The 16,808-nt window shown below is 42.3% G+C and overlaps 1 protein-coding gene across 1 annotated transcript; it reads left to right on the top strand.

The window, feature by feature from the left end:
- The first annotated feature begins 4,633 nt into the window (after nt 1–4,633).
- On the top strand, nt 4,634–10,986 carry LOC146635003 (sodium/hydrogen exchanger 9B2-like). The gene is made up of 12 exons (XM_085350501.1): nt 4,634–4,742; nt 5,120–5,290; nt 6,235–6,377; nt 6,481–6,608; nt 6,797–6,878; nt 9,106–9,199; nt 9,281–9,387; nt 9,471–9,620; nt 9,756–9,864; nt 10,055–10,191; nt 10,684–10,858; nt 10,946–10,986. The coding sequence occupies exons 1-12, from the start codon at nt 4,634–4,636 to the stop codon at nt 10,984–10,986; spliced, it is 1,446 nt and encodes a 481-aa protein (XP_085206627.1).
- The last annotated feature ends 5,822 nt before the right edge of the window (nt 10,987–16,808 follow it).

Genomic DNA, 16,808 nt, shown 5'->3' with positions numbered 1-16,808 from the left:
TCGAGTGGGAAAAAAGTTAGCTTGTTTATATTATGCTAACATAGCTGTGTCGCTAGCGGTCACCTAGCACATCATTATATACCAGCTAGCCAAACTTCAGTAACTCTACAAACGTCACTGCTGTTTAGTTTTCTGTCTTCATTTATGCTGGAAGTGATAACAGAGCTGTACGTTTTAATTTGTTTCCAAAACCCCGCAGTCAGGACATGCTATATTGTATTTAGATAGAAGCTAGCGAGCTAACTCCCTGCTAACTTCTAACTCCGTTAAATGTCATAAATTCCGTTTTCATGGATGCCTGGATGTTAAACTCAATTCTTACACCTGGTAGAGCAGAACGCTGATCATTTTATTAAAGATGGAAGACTTTAGACAGTTTTTCAACTCTCAGTAATCCCATAGTGATCGTTTGATATATGGACCTGCAGCGGAGTTTAGACCCAGACACGGCTAGTGACGTCAGACTGAACAACCGGATACGCTGGGTTGTCGGGCTTGTAGCTTTACTGTCAGCGAACACAGTGTACAGTCGAATCTTAACAGCTTTCTTACAACCAGGCACTCATTTTGGCGGCAGTGGTTATTATTATATTTACATGCTCTCTTCTTCCATTTCTCATCGGTAACAGCTCTTACTTTCTCCCTCTCTCGCGCTCAAACACACAACGGGAGGGGCAGTTCCACACGTTCTCCCCGCAGCACGGACTACACTACCCATGAGGGCCGGTAACACTCTGCCCTCATTGCCTTTATATTAAATCATTTTTGGCTAATGACAAAAAAAAGTCACTTTAAGGGCCAAATTGCATTATACTTCTTCACCTCACCTGACGTGGGCCGCAAGTGGCCTTTGGCCCACGAGTGGCCTCTGGGCCGCGAGTTTGAGACCACTGACCCTAAGGCTTTAAAAGGCATTTAATAAAAACTGTGAAATATATTAACATGTAATATTCATTACAGTCTGCCAATAGCCAGATTATGCTAAATGAATATTAGGAAAGAAACTGGTACTTTGCAGAATTCTAGCTAGCAGTAGCCCAGCTTAACAAAAACAGTTAAAATTCAAATATGACACTTAAAGATGATGTATTTTGATATAAATACTATTTCTTTTACTAGTTATCATGTTACTTGTTCTAACATCAATCTAAAACTTAATATTTAACCGAATAAAACTTACCGCATCAGCAAGAAAAAATGGCGACCGAAGATTCTGGATTGCGAAGCTCCACAGGAAATGAAGGTGTGGTCTAATTTAACACCCACAGTGTTAAAATGCAGTAACGACTAAAATCTACACTTACACTTTTCAGGAATCAACTCCCGATGTGTTATTTTAACTCGATTAAGTGTTGAACTAACTCGGAACTCTGTTGAAATCTACTAACACTGAAAAATCAACACTGGCATTTTTGCTGTGTAGGGAGTAAAGTTCAGGCTGGTCAAGAGGACAGAGAAATGCCCCGGAGGAAGACGGAGGAGCTGGACGGCACGACCACGGTGAGGGCTTGATGAGTCACCCCTGAAAGGCTATTTATAGAAAACATATGCATGTGTTGCGGTTGTTCTTGCTCCAGACTCTGTGATTATAAAGGTTTAGGCCAAATGTATGTGGACAGATGAGCACTTATAATTTGCACCGATGTTTTTTTGAAATTCTATACGTGAAAAGTGAGCGCGAGAGCCCTCGGTGCGCCTGCTCGCTGCTGAAGTCAAAGTAAACTTTATTGTCATCTCCGCTACATACAGTCCAGCATATAGTGAGACGAGACGACGAGGCTCCAGTTACAGCAGTGCAAGTAAACAAACAATAAATATACACTTTAGGACTCGGGGTAAAGGGATCAATAACAATTTAAAATGTATATTTTATATTTTGTTGATTTAAAGTCTCACACACAACCCGTTTTTAAAGTTTAAAAACAGAGAAAAGAAGAGGAGGAGTGTAGCGACTTCCTCAGTCGCTAGAGGCCGGGGACTGAGCCTGCCTATTTGCCTGACGCGCTGTCAACTTTACGCCATAATGCGAGAGGTGGAATTGCTTGTTTATTAAAGTGCTTGAAAAGTTTACAGAGCAATAAAACATCACAGGCTCTAATGCAACAATTAAGGGGAAACTCGTTGTGCTGCGGTCAACAAAAACTACGGCTACCCAGCACCCGCGTGACTCCCGTTACACATCACCATAGCAACCAAACAAATGAAAACCCAGTGATCCTTAAAATTCAATACATTTACAGTTTTTTCTGATTGCGTAAGCACATTTTTTGTAACTATTGGCTAATTTTGCAAAACTCTTCACACAAATAAGAAAACCTGTCACCCAATCATCAAAACATTGTAGTTCTCTTGCAAAAGCAAACACAGCTAGATTAACTCTTCACACCTTCGTAAAAATGGTGTTTCCGTATCAAACAGTACACACAAGCCATCATCTACTAAGCACACAATGCGCCAACTGCACACTGATGGTATGAATACAAAACACATCTGGCTTTTGCTTTCTCTGTGCACAAGGTAGGCTATGTCAGTCTGAGCTCATACTTCTGTCATAGATCCATAAGCATGGAGGGATCCAAACTTCAAGTACTGGTGTTTATTCAAACACATCAAAACAAACACAAGTGTTTATTTCCAAGTATAGGATTATTTGCAATCGCCATAATGACTATATGGGTTACTTGGTCTGCAGTGAACATGCTTCCTCTGCCCCCAGCATCTGGTCATCTAGCAATTCTGTAAAGTAACAACTTCAGTATTTTTACATCAATGGTATTGGTGTGTTTCTCATTGGCATATGGCAGTGCTACAAATCTTTGTGCGAAGTGACTGTACTAACCGATTCTCATTTCAAGATGTCCTTATGGTACTTGCTACAGTGTAGCGGCTCGAGTTAGGCTGGACCCGTTGGCCAGCTACCCTCAGGGTCATTCCACGGTTGATTACATGGTCCACTATTGTAGCTCTGATGTCATCAGCAATTCTATTTCTTACTCTTCTTACCCTTGCTATCCTCCCTCCTCATCTTCCTCTCCCCCCTCCTCGTCTTCCTCTCCCCCCTCCTCGTCTTCCTCTTGCTCCTCCTTGTCCTTGTCGTCCTCTTCATCCTACTTCTTCACCTCCACGTCCTCTTCCTCGGCCTCCTCTACTTCTCACTCTTTCTGCTCCTTCCATTGTACTCCGCACACACAGCTTACCTGGATTATAGTGCTTAGGCTGATTGCAAAGTGAACTAATTATCTAAAAAAGTTTTCACATGTGAAAGTGTGTCAGACAGTTGGCAAATTAGTGTTAATGATAGCCATACATGTGTATACGTTTGCTAGGAGTGTGTTGGAAATTTGGTAATTGAGTGTTGTGCAGTGAATTGTGCCTACCGTTTTGCAAAGTGTGTGTTACAAAATTGCAAACTGAGTGCAAAGCAGTCTTTGTGCTTTTAGTTTTGCAAACTCAGTGAGTGGTTTTGCTATAAGTCTGAATAGTTTTAGAGATTGTGCTACAGGAATCACAGTTAGGGTTTAAGCATTCAGAAAAAACTGTAATTATGGCTCCTACAAGGAGAAACGAGCAAAAGATACAGGTAAGCAGATGTGCGATTGGATAATGGCAGGTCATCCTGAAACAATCAGAATACTTTATTAATCCCTAAGGAAATTATGTGGGTTACAGTTACTCCAAGAAGAAATGGTAAAAATAGCAACAGTAACAGACTAAACTCCTAACAATATATACAATAATATAATATTAATTAGTCAATTTTAATTGTTGATTTGTCCTGTTCTCATTGCATGACGAAGTATGATGTCTGTTTAGTAGCCGTTTGCATACTATGCATACTCTCTCTCTCTTCATATGTATGAGGTGTGTGCGTGTGTGTGTGTGGAGGGGGGGGGGGGGGCAGAGGGGGTGTTCGCCCAGGGCGCCTAACAGGCTAGGACCACTGGGTGTGTGTGTCTGTGTGAGTGAAAGACAGAGAGGGAGAGCAAGCGACAGATTTTGTGTTATAAGCTTCATGTTATGGATGCACAGTGTGAGCACTCAGGTCGTATCTGAGCATCGGGCCGTATAGTGTGAGACCCTGCATCGTGACCTATGAACTTCTAAACCCTGCGAGTCAATTGTGCAAAAGCAGAGCAGAAGCTGAATAACGCGACTGAAGAAAAAGAAAACTTGCACAGTGTATGCCCAGCTTAAGACATAAAGACTGGTTGGCAATGTTCTGGAAATGATCAATTGCTAAAAAAAAATGTATTTTCCCATCCGGTTGGTGGGTGGTAGCAGGAGGTAGTAACTATGAAACTGGTTGCAAAAGGAAGTAGTTGCTAGCAATCTCTAGCTGAAATTTGTTGCAACTTGTGCTCTTTGTCAGTTGGAAGTTGCAATAAAAAGGCACAACTTTTACTTGAAAGACAAATGTCCGATAATCGGCAATATTTCAGACAAGGTGGAGTCTTCTATGCAAACTGCAGTAATCTGTTGAGATATTTTTTCCCTAGCATTTAGTGGTTGCCATGGCATTACCAGGCAGTATCTAGGCAAGTGTGATCAGGTGATTAAGGTCCAATTATCTAACTTGATCATATGTATTAAATAAAAATCAAAAACAGAAAAAAAAAAATCTGTGTGTGGACAGATGACGATGCCATCATCTGAGTCACCCTCCTCATGCTGCGCGCCCTGCATCAGTCTGAAGGACAGATGTCCTCGACCTCAGGGACTCGTCAACCTGCTCATCACTAAAGGTAACAAACACTCATAATGTGAGAATTATCAGCCCAAGGACCAGAAGTGGGTCGAGTATCCAAAAATTGTACATTGTAAAAACATCAACAAAATAAGGCACACCAATTCTAATTTCCAGATTTCAGTTTTTCACAACATAAAACCTTTTTAATCGGTATCTACAGTAAATAATATAAATATATAAACAATGCAAACCACTTCCAGTGACAATGCTGTATACTTTAACGGAATACAGTTACTCATATTTTGTATTTTAAATAACGGCGGTACATGTATTCCGTTACTCCCCAACACTGACTGTGAATATGTGTACTATCAGAGAAATAGAGAAACTATGAAACTTAACGAGTCTAAAAGATTTCCCGTCTGCTTGCAGTGTGTTTGTTTGCTCTGCTGTTCGGAGTCGTCTGGTCCATCACGGGAAAAGAGTGTTTACCTGGAGGGAACCTGTTCGGCATCATCATCCTCTTCATCTGCTCCGTGCTGGGAGGGAAGCTGGTGGGAATGATCCAGCTGCCCACACTGCCCCCCTTTCCTCCGCTACTTGGTACAGCCCAGTAACTTATTGTGTTGTAGTCTCATCCAGATTAATAGAGGTCATGTAAAACGTAATAAATACTTCCTGTGTTAAATATAGAGCTTACAGTGTAGCACATGCAAGTTCCCAGCGTTTATACTCGAGCGCTGTTATGTGCTGCAATTGTGCAGCTAGAACACTAGGGGGTGCTGCGATTTCTCTCTTTGAGAATGATCCATTCTCCATCAATCCAACCACTTGCTTTCAGTCAGTGTTTTGCATTATAAATATGTTCTACTTTCAGGGGTGTATGCAATGTTATGTAGCGGCTTTTGTTTGAAAAACACAAACACAAAAGCTGCCACATATTTTGCTTTTTTTGTAGTTTTACTAAAGTTCTTTTGTAGTCCATTTGAAAGTTGTGGTCGGTGGTTGTGAAAGAAAAAGTCAAGTTCGACTTGGCTCCGTTTTCTCACATGGGCCTCTGCTATTCAGTGTACAATGCTATTTTATTTTCTTATAAGAAGGAGAAGGAGAACAGTCCTCATATGTGACATAAATGGACATTTGAATATTGGAACATCCATGATAAACACCAAAATAATGCATAATAGGAAAGTATAAAGGCAATGTTAATCCACTCTATAATACAGCCTGCATCCCTAACAGTACTTCATGCATACAAACTTTTTCCATTATATTACCTGAAAATCTTCACTGCTTATTATTTCTTCATGTCAGTAAAACTTGAATTGTTGTCCTCTTATCCTATGTACAGTATCTATCAGTAAGTATATGTAGATACTTAGACGTACATTGCGATTTCAAATAAAATACAATTAAATTCCATTTAATTTTAGGGGGATCACACCCTCAGTCACAGGCCATATCACAAAGTGCTACCACACATTATGTTAGTTATGGTCCTTACAACTACAGCATGCCTGTACAAACTTGTGTGTGTGTGCGTGTAGGTATGCTGCTGGCGGGTCTGCTGTTGCGTAATGTTCCTTACGTAACGGACGCCATCTTCATTGACACTCACTGGTCTGCAGCTCTGAGGAACATCGCCTTGTCCATCATCCTGACCAGAGCTGGTCTGGGCCTCAACCCTGAGGTACACAAACAGTCAAATACTGTAGCAGCATACAATTCCTGACATGCTGGTAGTTACACACAGAAAATCAAATGCAGTCTCTTAAATCCTTGTTTGCATGCAGGCTTTAAGTCGACTGAAAGCAGTGTGCGTACGTGTTGCAGTTGGACCCTGTATGGTGGAAGCCTGCGTTGCTGCTGTGGTTTCTCACTTCCTGCTGGGTCTTCCATGGGTTTGGGGTTTCATACTGGGGTAATTTGCGCACACACATACACACACAATGGTCTTAGTCAATACTTTAGTTGACATGTTGGAATCTCTTTAAACAGACTTTAAACAGGTGGTTTCTGCATGTTAATTGCAGCTATTTCTTTCTGTATGGCTGATCCAAAGTAAGTAAAGTGACACTCACTGTATCTGTGGTGTGTGTGTTTGTGCAGTTTTGTACTGGCTGCCGTTTCTCCAGCAGTTGTTTTTCCTTCAATGCTGCTTCTGCAGAGAGAAGGATATGGAGTGGAGAAGGTAAATTATCACCTGTTACTATCATCACTACATTTGACTGATGAAAGGTTCATCCTGCCAGAAGGGGCAGCATATGGGCGGAAAAACAGATGAGCCTGAGATGAGTCTATAGAAATGAGAAAACATGTGTGTAGGCGTATGTAGAGCAAGTATAACCTAAAAATAACAGCCATTACAGCAGTTCTAGAGGACTCTAGAACTGCTGTAATGGCTCTAGCTCCATCAACACATTCTGAGTGATTGCTAAGCTTCCTAATTGTGTCCTAGCCCCTTTACAAGGACCCACAGTGACCTTTAGGAGACCCACTGTGGCCCTTAATACCTTCTACAAAGTTACAAGCTTAAGCAGAATCAGAATACTTTATTGATCCCTTATTGATCACTTATCAATAAGGTATTAGTCACTCATTAGTCACTTATTGATAAATAGCTGGATAAGAAGAAGAGCATGTGCAACAGGGGTGTAGCTGTAGCAGTAACCAGTGTGTTAAGTGGATGCGTTGTACAGGGAGATGGCCACAGGCAGGAATGATTTCCTGTGTCGTTCACTGGTGCTTTTCGGTAATCTCAGTCTCTCACTGAACGAGCTCCTGTGACTGACCAACATGTCATGGAGTGGGTGGGAGGTTTTATCCAACATTGTCTTTATCTTGGACAGCATCCGCCTCTCCGACACCACCTTAAGGGAGTCCAGCTCCATCCCCACAACATTGCTGGCCTTACGGATTAGTTTATTAAGTCTGTTGGCATCTGCGACCCTCAGCCTGCTCCCCCAGCATGCAACAGCATAGAGGATCGCACTGGCCACAATAGACTCATAGAAAATCCTCAGCATTTTCTGGCAGATGTTGAAGGACCTCAGTTGCCTCAAAAAATAGAGACGACTCTGGCCCGTCCTGTAAAGTGCTGATGTCTTTTTAGCCCAGTCCAGTTTCTTGTCAATGTGAACTCCAAGGTATTTATAGTCCTCCACAATGTCAACACTGACCCCCTGGATTGAAACAGGGGTCAAGTGTTTCCTGGTCTTCCTGAAGTCCACGATCAGTTCCTTGGTCTTTGCCACGTTGAGCTGCAGATGATTCTGCTCACACCACGTGACAAAGGAGTCGACCACAGCCCGGTACTCTGTCTCATCATCCCTGCTGATGCATCCAACCACCGCAGAGTCATCAGAAAACTTCTGAAGATGGCAGGTCTCTGTGCAGTGGCTGAAGTCTGTGGTGTAGAGGGTGAAGAGGAAGGGGGAGAGGACAGTCCCCTGTGGTGCCCCTGTGTTGCTGATCACCTTGTCAGACACACACTGTGGGAGACGCACATATTGTTGTCTTCCTGTCAGGTAATCAACAATCCAGGACACCAGAGAAGCATCCACCTGCATCGCTGCTAACTTATCACCCAGGAGGGTCGGCCTGATGGTGTTGAAAGCACTGGAAAAGTCAAAAAACATGACCCTCACAGTGCTCGCCGGCTGGTCCAGATGGGTGTAGACACGATTAAGCAGGTAGATGATGGCGTCCTCAGTTCTGAGACAAGGCTGGTAAGCAAACTGAAGGGGATCCAGATGTGGTCTGACTATGGGTCGGAGCTGGTGCAGGATGAGCCTTTCCAGGGTCTTCATGATGTGGGAGGTCAGTGCCACAGGCCTGTAATCCTGGGGGCCACTGGGACGTGGCGTCTTTGGTACAGGGACGAGGCATGATGTCTTCCACATCACTGGGACCCTCTGCAGACTCAGACTCAGCATGAACAGTTTATGGAAGACTCCACACAGCTGGGGGGCACAGGCCTTGAGGATGCGGAGACTCACTTCGCCTGGTCCACAGACTTGCTTGAGTGGAGTCTCCTCATTTACATCTGAACCTGGTCTTGAGAGAAAGTGATGGGTGGTGGAGGGGTGTCAGGAGCATCCCTTGAAGCTTTTAATAGGATAGTGATTCAGTAACAATAGCCTTCTAAAGGATTTGTAAACCTTATCAGTTATCCCTCCAAATTAATTCATAAGCTTGTAATACACAAGTACTTTCAGCTACTTAGTAGTAGCTGCTACAGCTACTACTAAAAGTCTTAAAATACTTGAAGTTTATTTAAATCAAAGTGACACTCCTAATCACCCAAAAGAGCTCAAGGCTCCTTCAGGACTGACTAATAGTTAAGCTTCACCAACCCAAGAGCTTCCAAAGGGTCAAGAACATTTAAAGCTCTAATGTCACTGTGTGTTGTTCTTCAGGGAATCCCCACCCTCCTGCTTGCAGCTGGAAGCTTTGATGTTATTCTCGCCATAACAGGATTCTCTACTTGTCTGGGAATCGCCTTCTCTACAGGTCAAAGAAAGTTTTTCTGTTCTGTGCTTTATGGTTTGTGTTTTTTCTAGTCTACATGGTCTCGTTGTGTTTGTCCTGCAGGTTCTACATGGATGAACATACTGAAGGGTCTGCTGGAGGTGGTGGGAGGCATCGTAGCTGGTATGATCCTGGGCATGTTCTTGTACTGCTTCCCCAGCAATGACCAGGTTTGACATTTTTATGTTAATATGATTTTTCCTTTTTTAATTGTTCATAAAATGTGTCTTTAATATCTTCTGTCTGATCGCAGGAGGATCTGGTATTGAGGAGGACCCTCATGTTGCTGGGTCTGTCCACATTTTCAGTCTTCACCTGTAATGTTATAGGTTTTGCTGGAGCTGGAAGTCTCTGTACACTGGTGCTGGCTTTCCTGGCTGCACTGGGCTGGAAGACTGAAAAGGTATCATATATCAGGATCACTTTAACCTGCATCCTGCCCCTTGGATTTTGTCATGTTTACCCTAAACCAACATGTCTTTTAATGGCTGGCACCATGGAATGTGGTTAATCCAGGTATCTCTAACTTTGCAATCAGGCACCAGTAGCAGAAATAGTTGGTCGGTCATGGGATGTATTTCAGCCACTTCTCTTTGGTCTGATTGGAGCTGAGATCACGATTAAAGCACTCAGCCCAAGTACTGTGGGTAAGAACATTATACTACCAGTATATTTCAGTTAGACTTTGCTCCATTTGTGTCTAGATTTTGTTCTCAGTTACTAGGAGCCCAGTGGGCCCAGTAATCAAAGAGCTTTAACCTGCAGAGCAAAACATTTCACTGCTTGAGGAAATTTAAGATACTGGTTTCCTCTTTGTTGTTGTGTCTATGCCCTTAGGTCTGGGTATGGCCTGCATTCTTATTGGTCTGGTGATCCGTCTACTTGTCACCTTCCTGTTGGTTCATTATGGAGGATTCAACTTAAAAGAGAAGCTCTTCATTTCTGTGGCCTGGCTGCCTAAAGCTACTGTGCAGGTCTGTGAGTGTGTAATCCTGATATTAGACTGCTAGAAGATATTCATTTTTCAAGAATAATGTACCCGACTTTATTAAACCAGAACTAGAAGCACCTCAGACTTATCCGGAAACTTCTAAAGGATCCATAACGTCTCTTAACACTCCTAAAATGCCACTGGTGTCCAGAACAGCCACTAAAATTATCCACACACATCGTGTGTTTTATAAACCACTGAAATCACTAGATTGAATTGATTAGAACTACCTACATGGCTCCTGAATTCTCTTTATTGACTTCGAAAACCTAAATTACTACGTTAATCTCATAAACATGTTCTAGTTTTTCATTAGTCATGAAACCCAAGGTCCTATACATCTTCCTCAGTTATGACTAAGAACTAAAAAAGTACTGTTGTTTCCATTAAAACCACCTCTGTGACTTTAATGATACATGCCTTCATTGTTAATCTGCACTTCTCCTGAGCAGTTATTTATGTCTGTATGTGCTAGGCTGCCATTGGCTCCAAGGCATTGGACATGGCGAGGAAGGAAGGGGACGAGGCCTTAATTAAGTTTGGTTCGGACGTGCTAACATTAGCGGTGTTAGCCATCTTGATCACAGCTCCAGTTGGTGCACTGGGTATCGGACTGGCAGGACCACGTCTCCTGGCCCGGCAGGTCAAAGGTCAGCAGGCATACACATCTACACACTGTGTAGTGGCTTCATAATTTTACTCTAAAATCACTGAATGTCTTTTTTTCCCGACCTCAGCAGAAGAGATGGAAGGTGAAGCTACACCATCTTACCTGTGAGAGTATTACACCATCTTATCCACCTTATACTTCTAATCAAATAATTGTTGAATCATTGTACGGCCATAGGCCACATTATGCCTTTGATTAAAGGTTGTGAAATCATTACACTGTTTTATGATGCATTTTACTGCTGAGTTATAAGAAATGCTGTTTGTGTAGAATCATGGCCTTCCTTTTCTGATTACAAAGAGAACAGAACATACTGTAGAGTTTTTCTGCCCCATCTCATCAGGAGGAGATAAAACAGGAAGCCAAGGCCGTCACTTAGGCGTTGTAAGATAGAAAGAATGTGAGGGTTTAGGCTTTATGGCCCTGAAGGGAGGGGGAAAAAGCTGTAAGAGTCTTTGTAACTGTTGGACACTTCGAGATGTTGCCAGACACCCTCCTGTGCACATCTCCCGTCTGGACATCGGTAATGCTCAAAGTGTTGTATAGAAAGAATTGTATAGAATAAAGAGATTTTTGATTGAGCATTTATACACCATTTATACACCGAGTGTTGTTTCTCCTTCAGCCCAAAGATGGTAAATGGTAAAGGGCCTGTATTTGTATAGCGCTTTTCTAGCCCCTAAGGACCCCAAAGCGCTTTTCGCAACCAGTCATCCACACATTCACACACTGGTGATGGCAAGCTACAGTGTAGCCACAGCCACCCTGGCGAGGCTGCTGAACACTGGCGCCACCGGGCCCTCTGACCACCACCAGTAGGCAACGGGTGAAGTGTCTTGCCCAAGGACACAACGACCGAGACTGTCCAAGCCGGGGCTCGAACCGGCAACTTTCTGATTACAAGGCGAACTCTTGAGCCACGATCGCCACAGATGAAAGAATTGGGGTATTTAACATACCGCAACGGGGCCGTTCAAGAAAAAGACCGCTTAAAAAACTCCTTATATACAAACTGTATATACAATATATTAGTATGTCCACACATAATGTAAATGATAATCAGAGTTTAGCTGCAGTTCATTTATATATACTGGCTGTAGGTTTCTCCTATTGTCTCATATACTCAGGTTAGAAACTGTAAATTTGTAAATGTTCATATTTTTATTAGGCTATTATTAATAAAGCAAATGTGTTAAAAGTACTGATATATTCTGTGTTATAACATTTTACACATTTCAGCTATTTTACAATCCTTTGAAATGAACTCTGTTTGTTAAGCGTCACATGTCTGAGCTACACCGGTCTTAGATATACTGGTGGAAACCTCCATATTTGTATGAAAGATGAGGACTCGTCTGCAAGCACTCGTCCACTCCTGGCCAAGTGGCAGTGAAATGTTTTTACAGGTATTGTTACTACGTCAGTGGTTTTGCTCTGCAAGGGCATCACAAACATGTCCTTTGTAGTGTTGTAAACTATGGTGTGTTGATTTTTATGCAGCATTTGTTTTTGTTAATCCAATTATTAATTTTACATTACACTATAATGTTATCAGCTCATTAGCAGTGACAGTATGTGTTTTATAAACCAATTCCTGGTTAGCTAGTGTCAATATAAGCTAACATATATTTGCCACATCAGATTTAATTTTTTTTACTTCAGTTTTTTCTGTTTTTCTGTTTTTCTGTTGAATAAATGAAGTACAGCTGAGGTCATTCATCATATGGGGAGTGGTAGAGTTTAGCTAGCATGCTAGTCTGATGTGTTGTTGTTTTTTGGTTATTTTGGTGTGGTGGACTTATGTAGATAGACTTGATGTTGGAAGTCAGGTCTTTAAAATTACACCACATTCAATAACAAAAAACAAAGCAATCATTTCTGATTTCAGATTTGGTTTGTTATAAAAAGGTTTTTTTTTTTTTACTGTTATATTTGTTTAAAACATGCAAAAAGCAAATATTAGATACAGATTAAGTAAATTATGGCAGTAACTGATGCTTTTCCTCTCAGAGGCTGGATGTGTGCCTTGGATGTTCTACTGAAAAACCAATGGCAGCACAAACTTGACACTAATCATGGGTCTAAAGATGAAAAACGACATGTACTTGAGTTTGTTACTCAAATCCACCAGCTGCTGCCTGAACACACTGAGATTTAATTATAGAGGACTTTTAAGATCCCCCAAGTCCACCAGTGATAGCAGTATCAATACCTTTTAATGCTGCTTGTTAGTAAAGTGGACGTCAACAGGAAACGAGCAAAAACTGAGCTGCTGTAGGCGTTTCCTCAACTTGACTGGACCAAAGCACTTAAACACCAACCGCTTGATGGAGGCAATGACTGGCAGCTTTCAGGTCTTAGAAATAACAGTAGCTTAAGCTAATAGCTAAATCCAAGTGCCAGTATTAATGCAACAAGACTCCCCACCACACCCAGAAGCAAGCAAATAAGTCACTACACTGCTTAATAAACCAATAAAATGGATAGTAGGACGAGAACACCTGTAACTGTTGTAGAGCCTGATTAACACTGCCTGGTTATCTGGCTGAGTGCTGAATGAGCCAGCTGTGCTCTTGGGTGTGCCAGGACAGCCACACAACATCTAAGTGTGTGAAGAGGACTTTTGATTTACATTAAAAAAGTAGAGTCTACTAAATAGATATCGTTTAAAGCACTGCAGCACAGTACCTTTAATACCTACAACATGCTCTAGTTGCTATAATAAAATATCATGGTCCACAACACTGAATGTGTGCTTTAGAGCAGGTAACGCTATAACATTACCTGCTGTTCACCATTCGTGGCCTCAATTTTGCATGTTTTTTTTAAACAGCGCATAGTGTTCTGCTTCCTCATTGGCTGTAGACCACTGTCAATCAGTCTCGTGCCGTGTCTCCTGTACAGTACAGAATGCATTCAGCTTGTCAAATTCCCATTAATCTTCGATCACTAGCAGTGTGACTCTGAAGTGTTTTACTGTAAGTTTTCTCCCCAACAAACAACAATGTTGACGAAACGTTTTGCAGTCAAAGGAATCTGTGGTAGCACCCAAAAGGCAGAGGAAGATGCTAACCATCGCACAAAAAGTTGGACATCTGGACATGCTAAAGAAAGGTAGAAGTTACTGTATTTTTCAGATTATAAAGCTCGCCGGATTATAAGGCGCATTAAGCGAAACAAAACAGTCAGAGAAGTTAAACTTTACTCAGCTCATTCTTCTTGCTTCCCCTACTTCGTACGATTGATTCATAAATGTTGCATTCTCTGCCAGCTGGTCTATTCCTATGTTCTAAACCTGAAAAAAGGGTTTGATCTTTAGTTTCATTCTATTTCTGGACTTATTTTTCTACGATGGTTTGAACTTTTGAGAGTGTTTAAAAGTAATGAAAATATTCATGCCTGTCTGAGAAAAGTGTATAAAGCATTTAGTGAGGGGTATTACAGCCTTAAAACATCTATAATAATTATAAAATATAAAGCCTGCTACCATCAACACAGGAGCACCTCAGGGATGTGTCCTCTCGCCACTGCTCTACTCCCTCTACACTTCAGACTGTGTGGCCACCCATGGCTCCAACACCATTGTGAAGTTTGCTGACGACACAGTGGTGTTGGGTGCCATCTCCAACAACGATGAGGCGGCCTACATGGATGAAGTGAAGAATCTGGCATCGTGGTGCCAGGACAACCACCTCCAGCTGAACATCGGCAAGACCAAGGAGCTGGTGGTGGACTTCAGAAGGGGTCAGCACAGAGACTACAAGCCCATTATCATCAATGGAGCTCCAGTGGAGAGGGTGCAGTCCTTCAAGTATCTCGGTGTCCGTATCTCCTCAGACCTGACATGGTCTGCCCACATTCAGGTCCAGACCAAAAAGGCTAGGCAGCGCCTGTATCACCTTCGACAACTGAGGAAGTTCAGGGTCTCTCCAAAGATCCTCAGGATTTTCTATACAGGCGCTGTGGAGAGCATCCTCACACAGAACATGACATCGTGGTTTGGGAACAGCTGTGTGAAGGACCAAAAAGCTCTCCAGAGAGTGATCCGTACAGCAGAACGCTGCTGCAGGATTGCTCTCCCCCCGCTTCAGGACACCTACACCAGGAGATGCTGGACTAGAGCAGCGCAGATACTGAAGGACCCGTCCCATCCTGGCAACAAACTGTTCCAACTTCTGCAATCTGGTAGAAGGTTCCACATCATCTGGGCAAGGACAGAGAGACTCAAGAGGAGCTTCTATCGCCAAGCCATCCGGGCCCTAAACACACACACCCGCCCTCTCACATCATCTATAACTGACTGAGACAGGACTCTCTTCCAGACACTCTAAACCCAGGCACAATGTACATTTCAAATTCCTTAAATTTTAAATATGTTTATATTGTCTATCCTGTAAAATAGTCAGATGTCTATTCATATTAATGTACAGAATTCACCTGCTTGCTGCTACTACTGCACATTCACCCAATGTACATATTATATATATATATATCAGAATCAGAATCAGAATACTTTATTGATCCCTGGGGGAAATTATTTTTTGTTACAGTGCTCCATTTTAAACCAACATTAAGACAAGACAGACAATACGCTAACTAAGAATAGTACAATATATACATATATATACATACATACATACATAAGTCACTTATAAATAAATAGTTGGAAAAGAAACATGTGTAGCTGTAGCAGTAACCAGTGTGTTAAGTGGATGCGTTGTACAGGGAGATGGCCACAGGCAGGAATGATTTCCTGTGTCGTTCAGTGGTGCTTTTTGGTAATCTCAGTCTCTCACTGAACGAGCTCCTGTGACTGACCAACATGTCATGGAGTGGGTGGGAGGTGTTATCCAACATTGTCTTTATCTTGGACAGCATCCGCCTCTCCGACACCACCTTGAGGGAGTCCAGCTCCATCCCCACAACATCGCTGGCCTTACGGATCAGTTTATTAAGTCTGTTGGCATCTGCGACCCTCAGCCTGCTCCCCCAGCATGCAACAGCATAGAGGATCGCACTGGCCACAACAGACTCATAGAAAATCCTCAGCATTTTATATATATATATATATAATGTTCTTCCTCTACCCCCCCCCCCCCCCCCCCCCCCAATTTTTGCACATGTCGAGGAGCGTGTCAGGCTACATTTCCCTGTGTGTTATACTTGTATAACTATGCATGTGACAGATAAAGAACCTTGAACCTTGAATGTATGTATACCACAATACATGTGGTTTAAAAAAGCAAAGATGGTAAAATCCCAGAGCTCAGGCATTCGAAACAAGACCTCACAAACCATTTATTTTGCAAACAGTTCGCACCAATCTCAGCACGTTACCACAGGAACCAAAGACCAGGTACAGTCAAGAACAGAGGTGAGAATATTCACGCACATATTTTAAAATATTTTTTCATATATTCTTTGGGATCTCATGTAATATTGGTACCAAACCATTATCACACAGCTACTGGATTTCAGTGCAGATTATAAACCATCCCACACACATACTTGTAGTCTGTAACCCAACCCTGCCACATGCAGATAAACGCTGTGTGTCTCCAGACTTGCAGTGTTGGTCTTAGTCACTGTCTATTACAACAGTGAACATCCAGGATTTGGGCATTGAAACGGGGGTGGAGTACAAATACCTGGGTGTTCACCTCAATAACAAACTGCATTGGTCCACAAACACAAATGCACTCCACAAAAAGGGTCTAAGCCATCTCCACCTGAGCCTGTACGAGCTCGTTCAGCAGTAAACTTTTACACCCACAGTGTAGGATGGAGCGCTACCGCAGGTCATTCTCATCAGCAGCTGTTAGATTAAAGAACACAGTTTAGTTCTGTACAAACAAATTTCAGTTGCTTAAGTATATAGGACTACTTTGTGTCTATATTCCTCTTGCTATAAGAACTATCTAACATCAAAA

Source organism: Diplotaxodon limnothrissa, linkage group LG3 (assembly GCF_057381915.1).
Source record: "Diplotaxodon limnothrissa isolate DT_005_m linkage group LG3, D_limnothrissa_male_GT1.1, whole genome shotgun sequence".
In the NCBI taxonomy this organism is placed as follows: Eukaryota; Metazoa; Chordata; class Actinopteri; order Cichliformes; family Cichlidae; genus Diplotaxodon; species Diplotaxodon limnothrissa.
The sequence above is the reverse complement of the archived record's forward strand: the minus strand, read 5'-3'. Positions and strand labels throughout refer to the sequence as shown.

What these genes read in the sequence shown, in the direction of transcription:
- LOC146635003 (XM_085350501.1), top strand. Translation starts at nt 4,634, where the DNA reads ATGACGATGCCATCATCTGAGTCACCCTCCTCATGCTGCGCGCCCTGC. An exon ending in TGCCTAAAGCTACTGTGCAG is followed by an intron (nt 10,192 to 10,683) that starts GTCTGTGAGTGT and finishes TGTATGTGCTAG; the next exon opens with GCTGCCATTGGCTCCAAGGC. An exon ending in CCTGGCCCGGCAGGTCAAAG is followed by an intron (nt 10,859 to 10,945) that starts GTCAGCAGGCAT and finishes TCCCGACCTCAG; the next exon opens with CAGAAGAGATGGAAGGTGAA.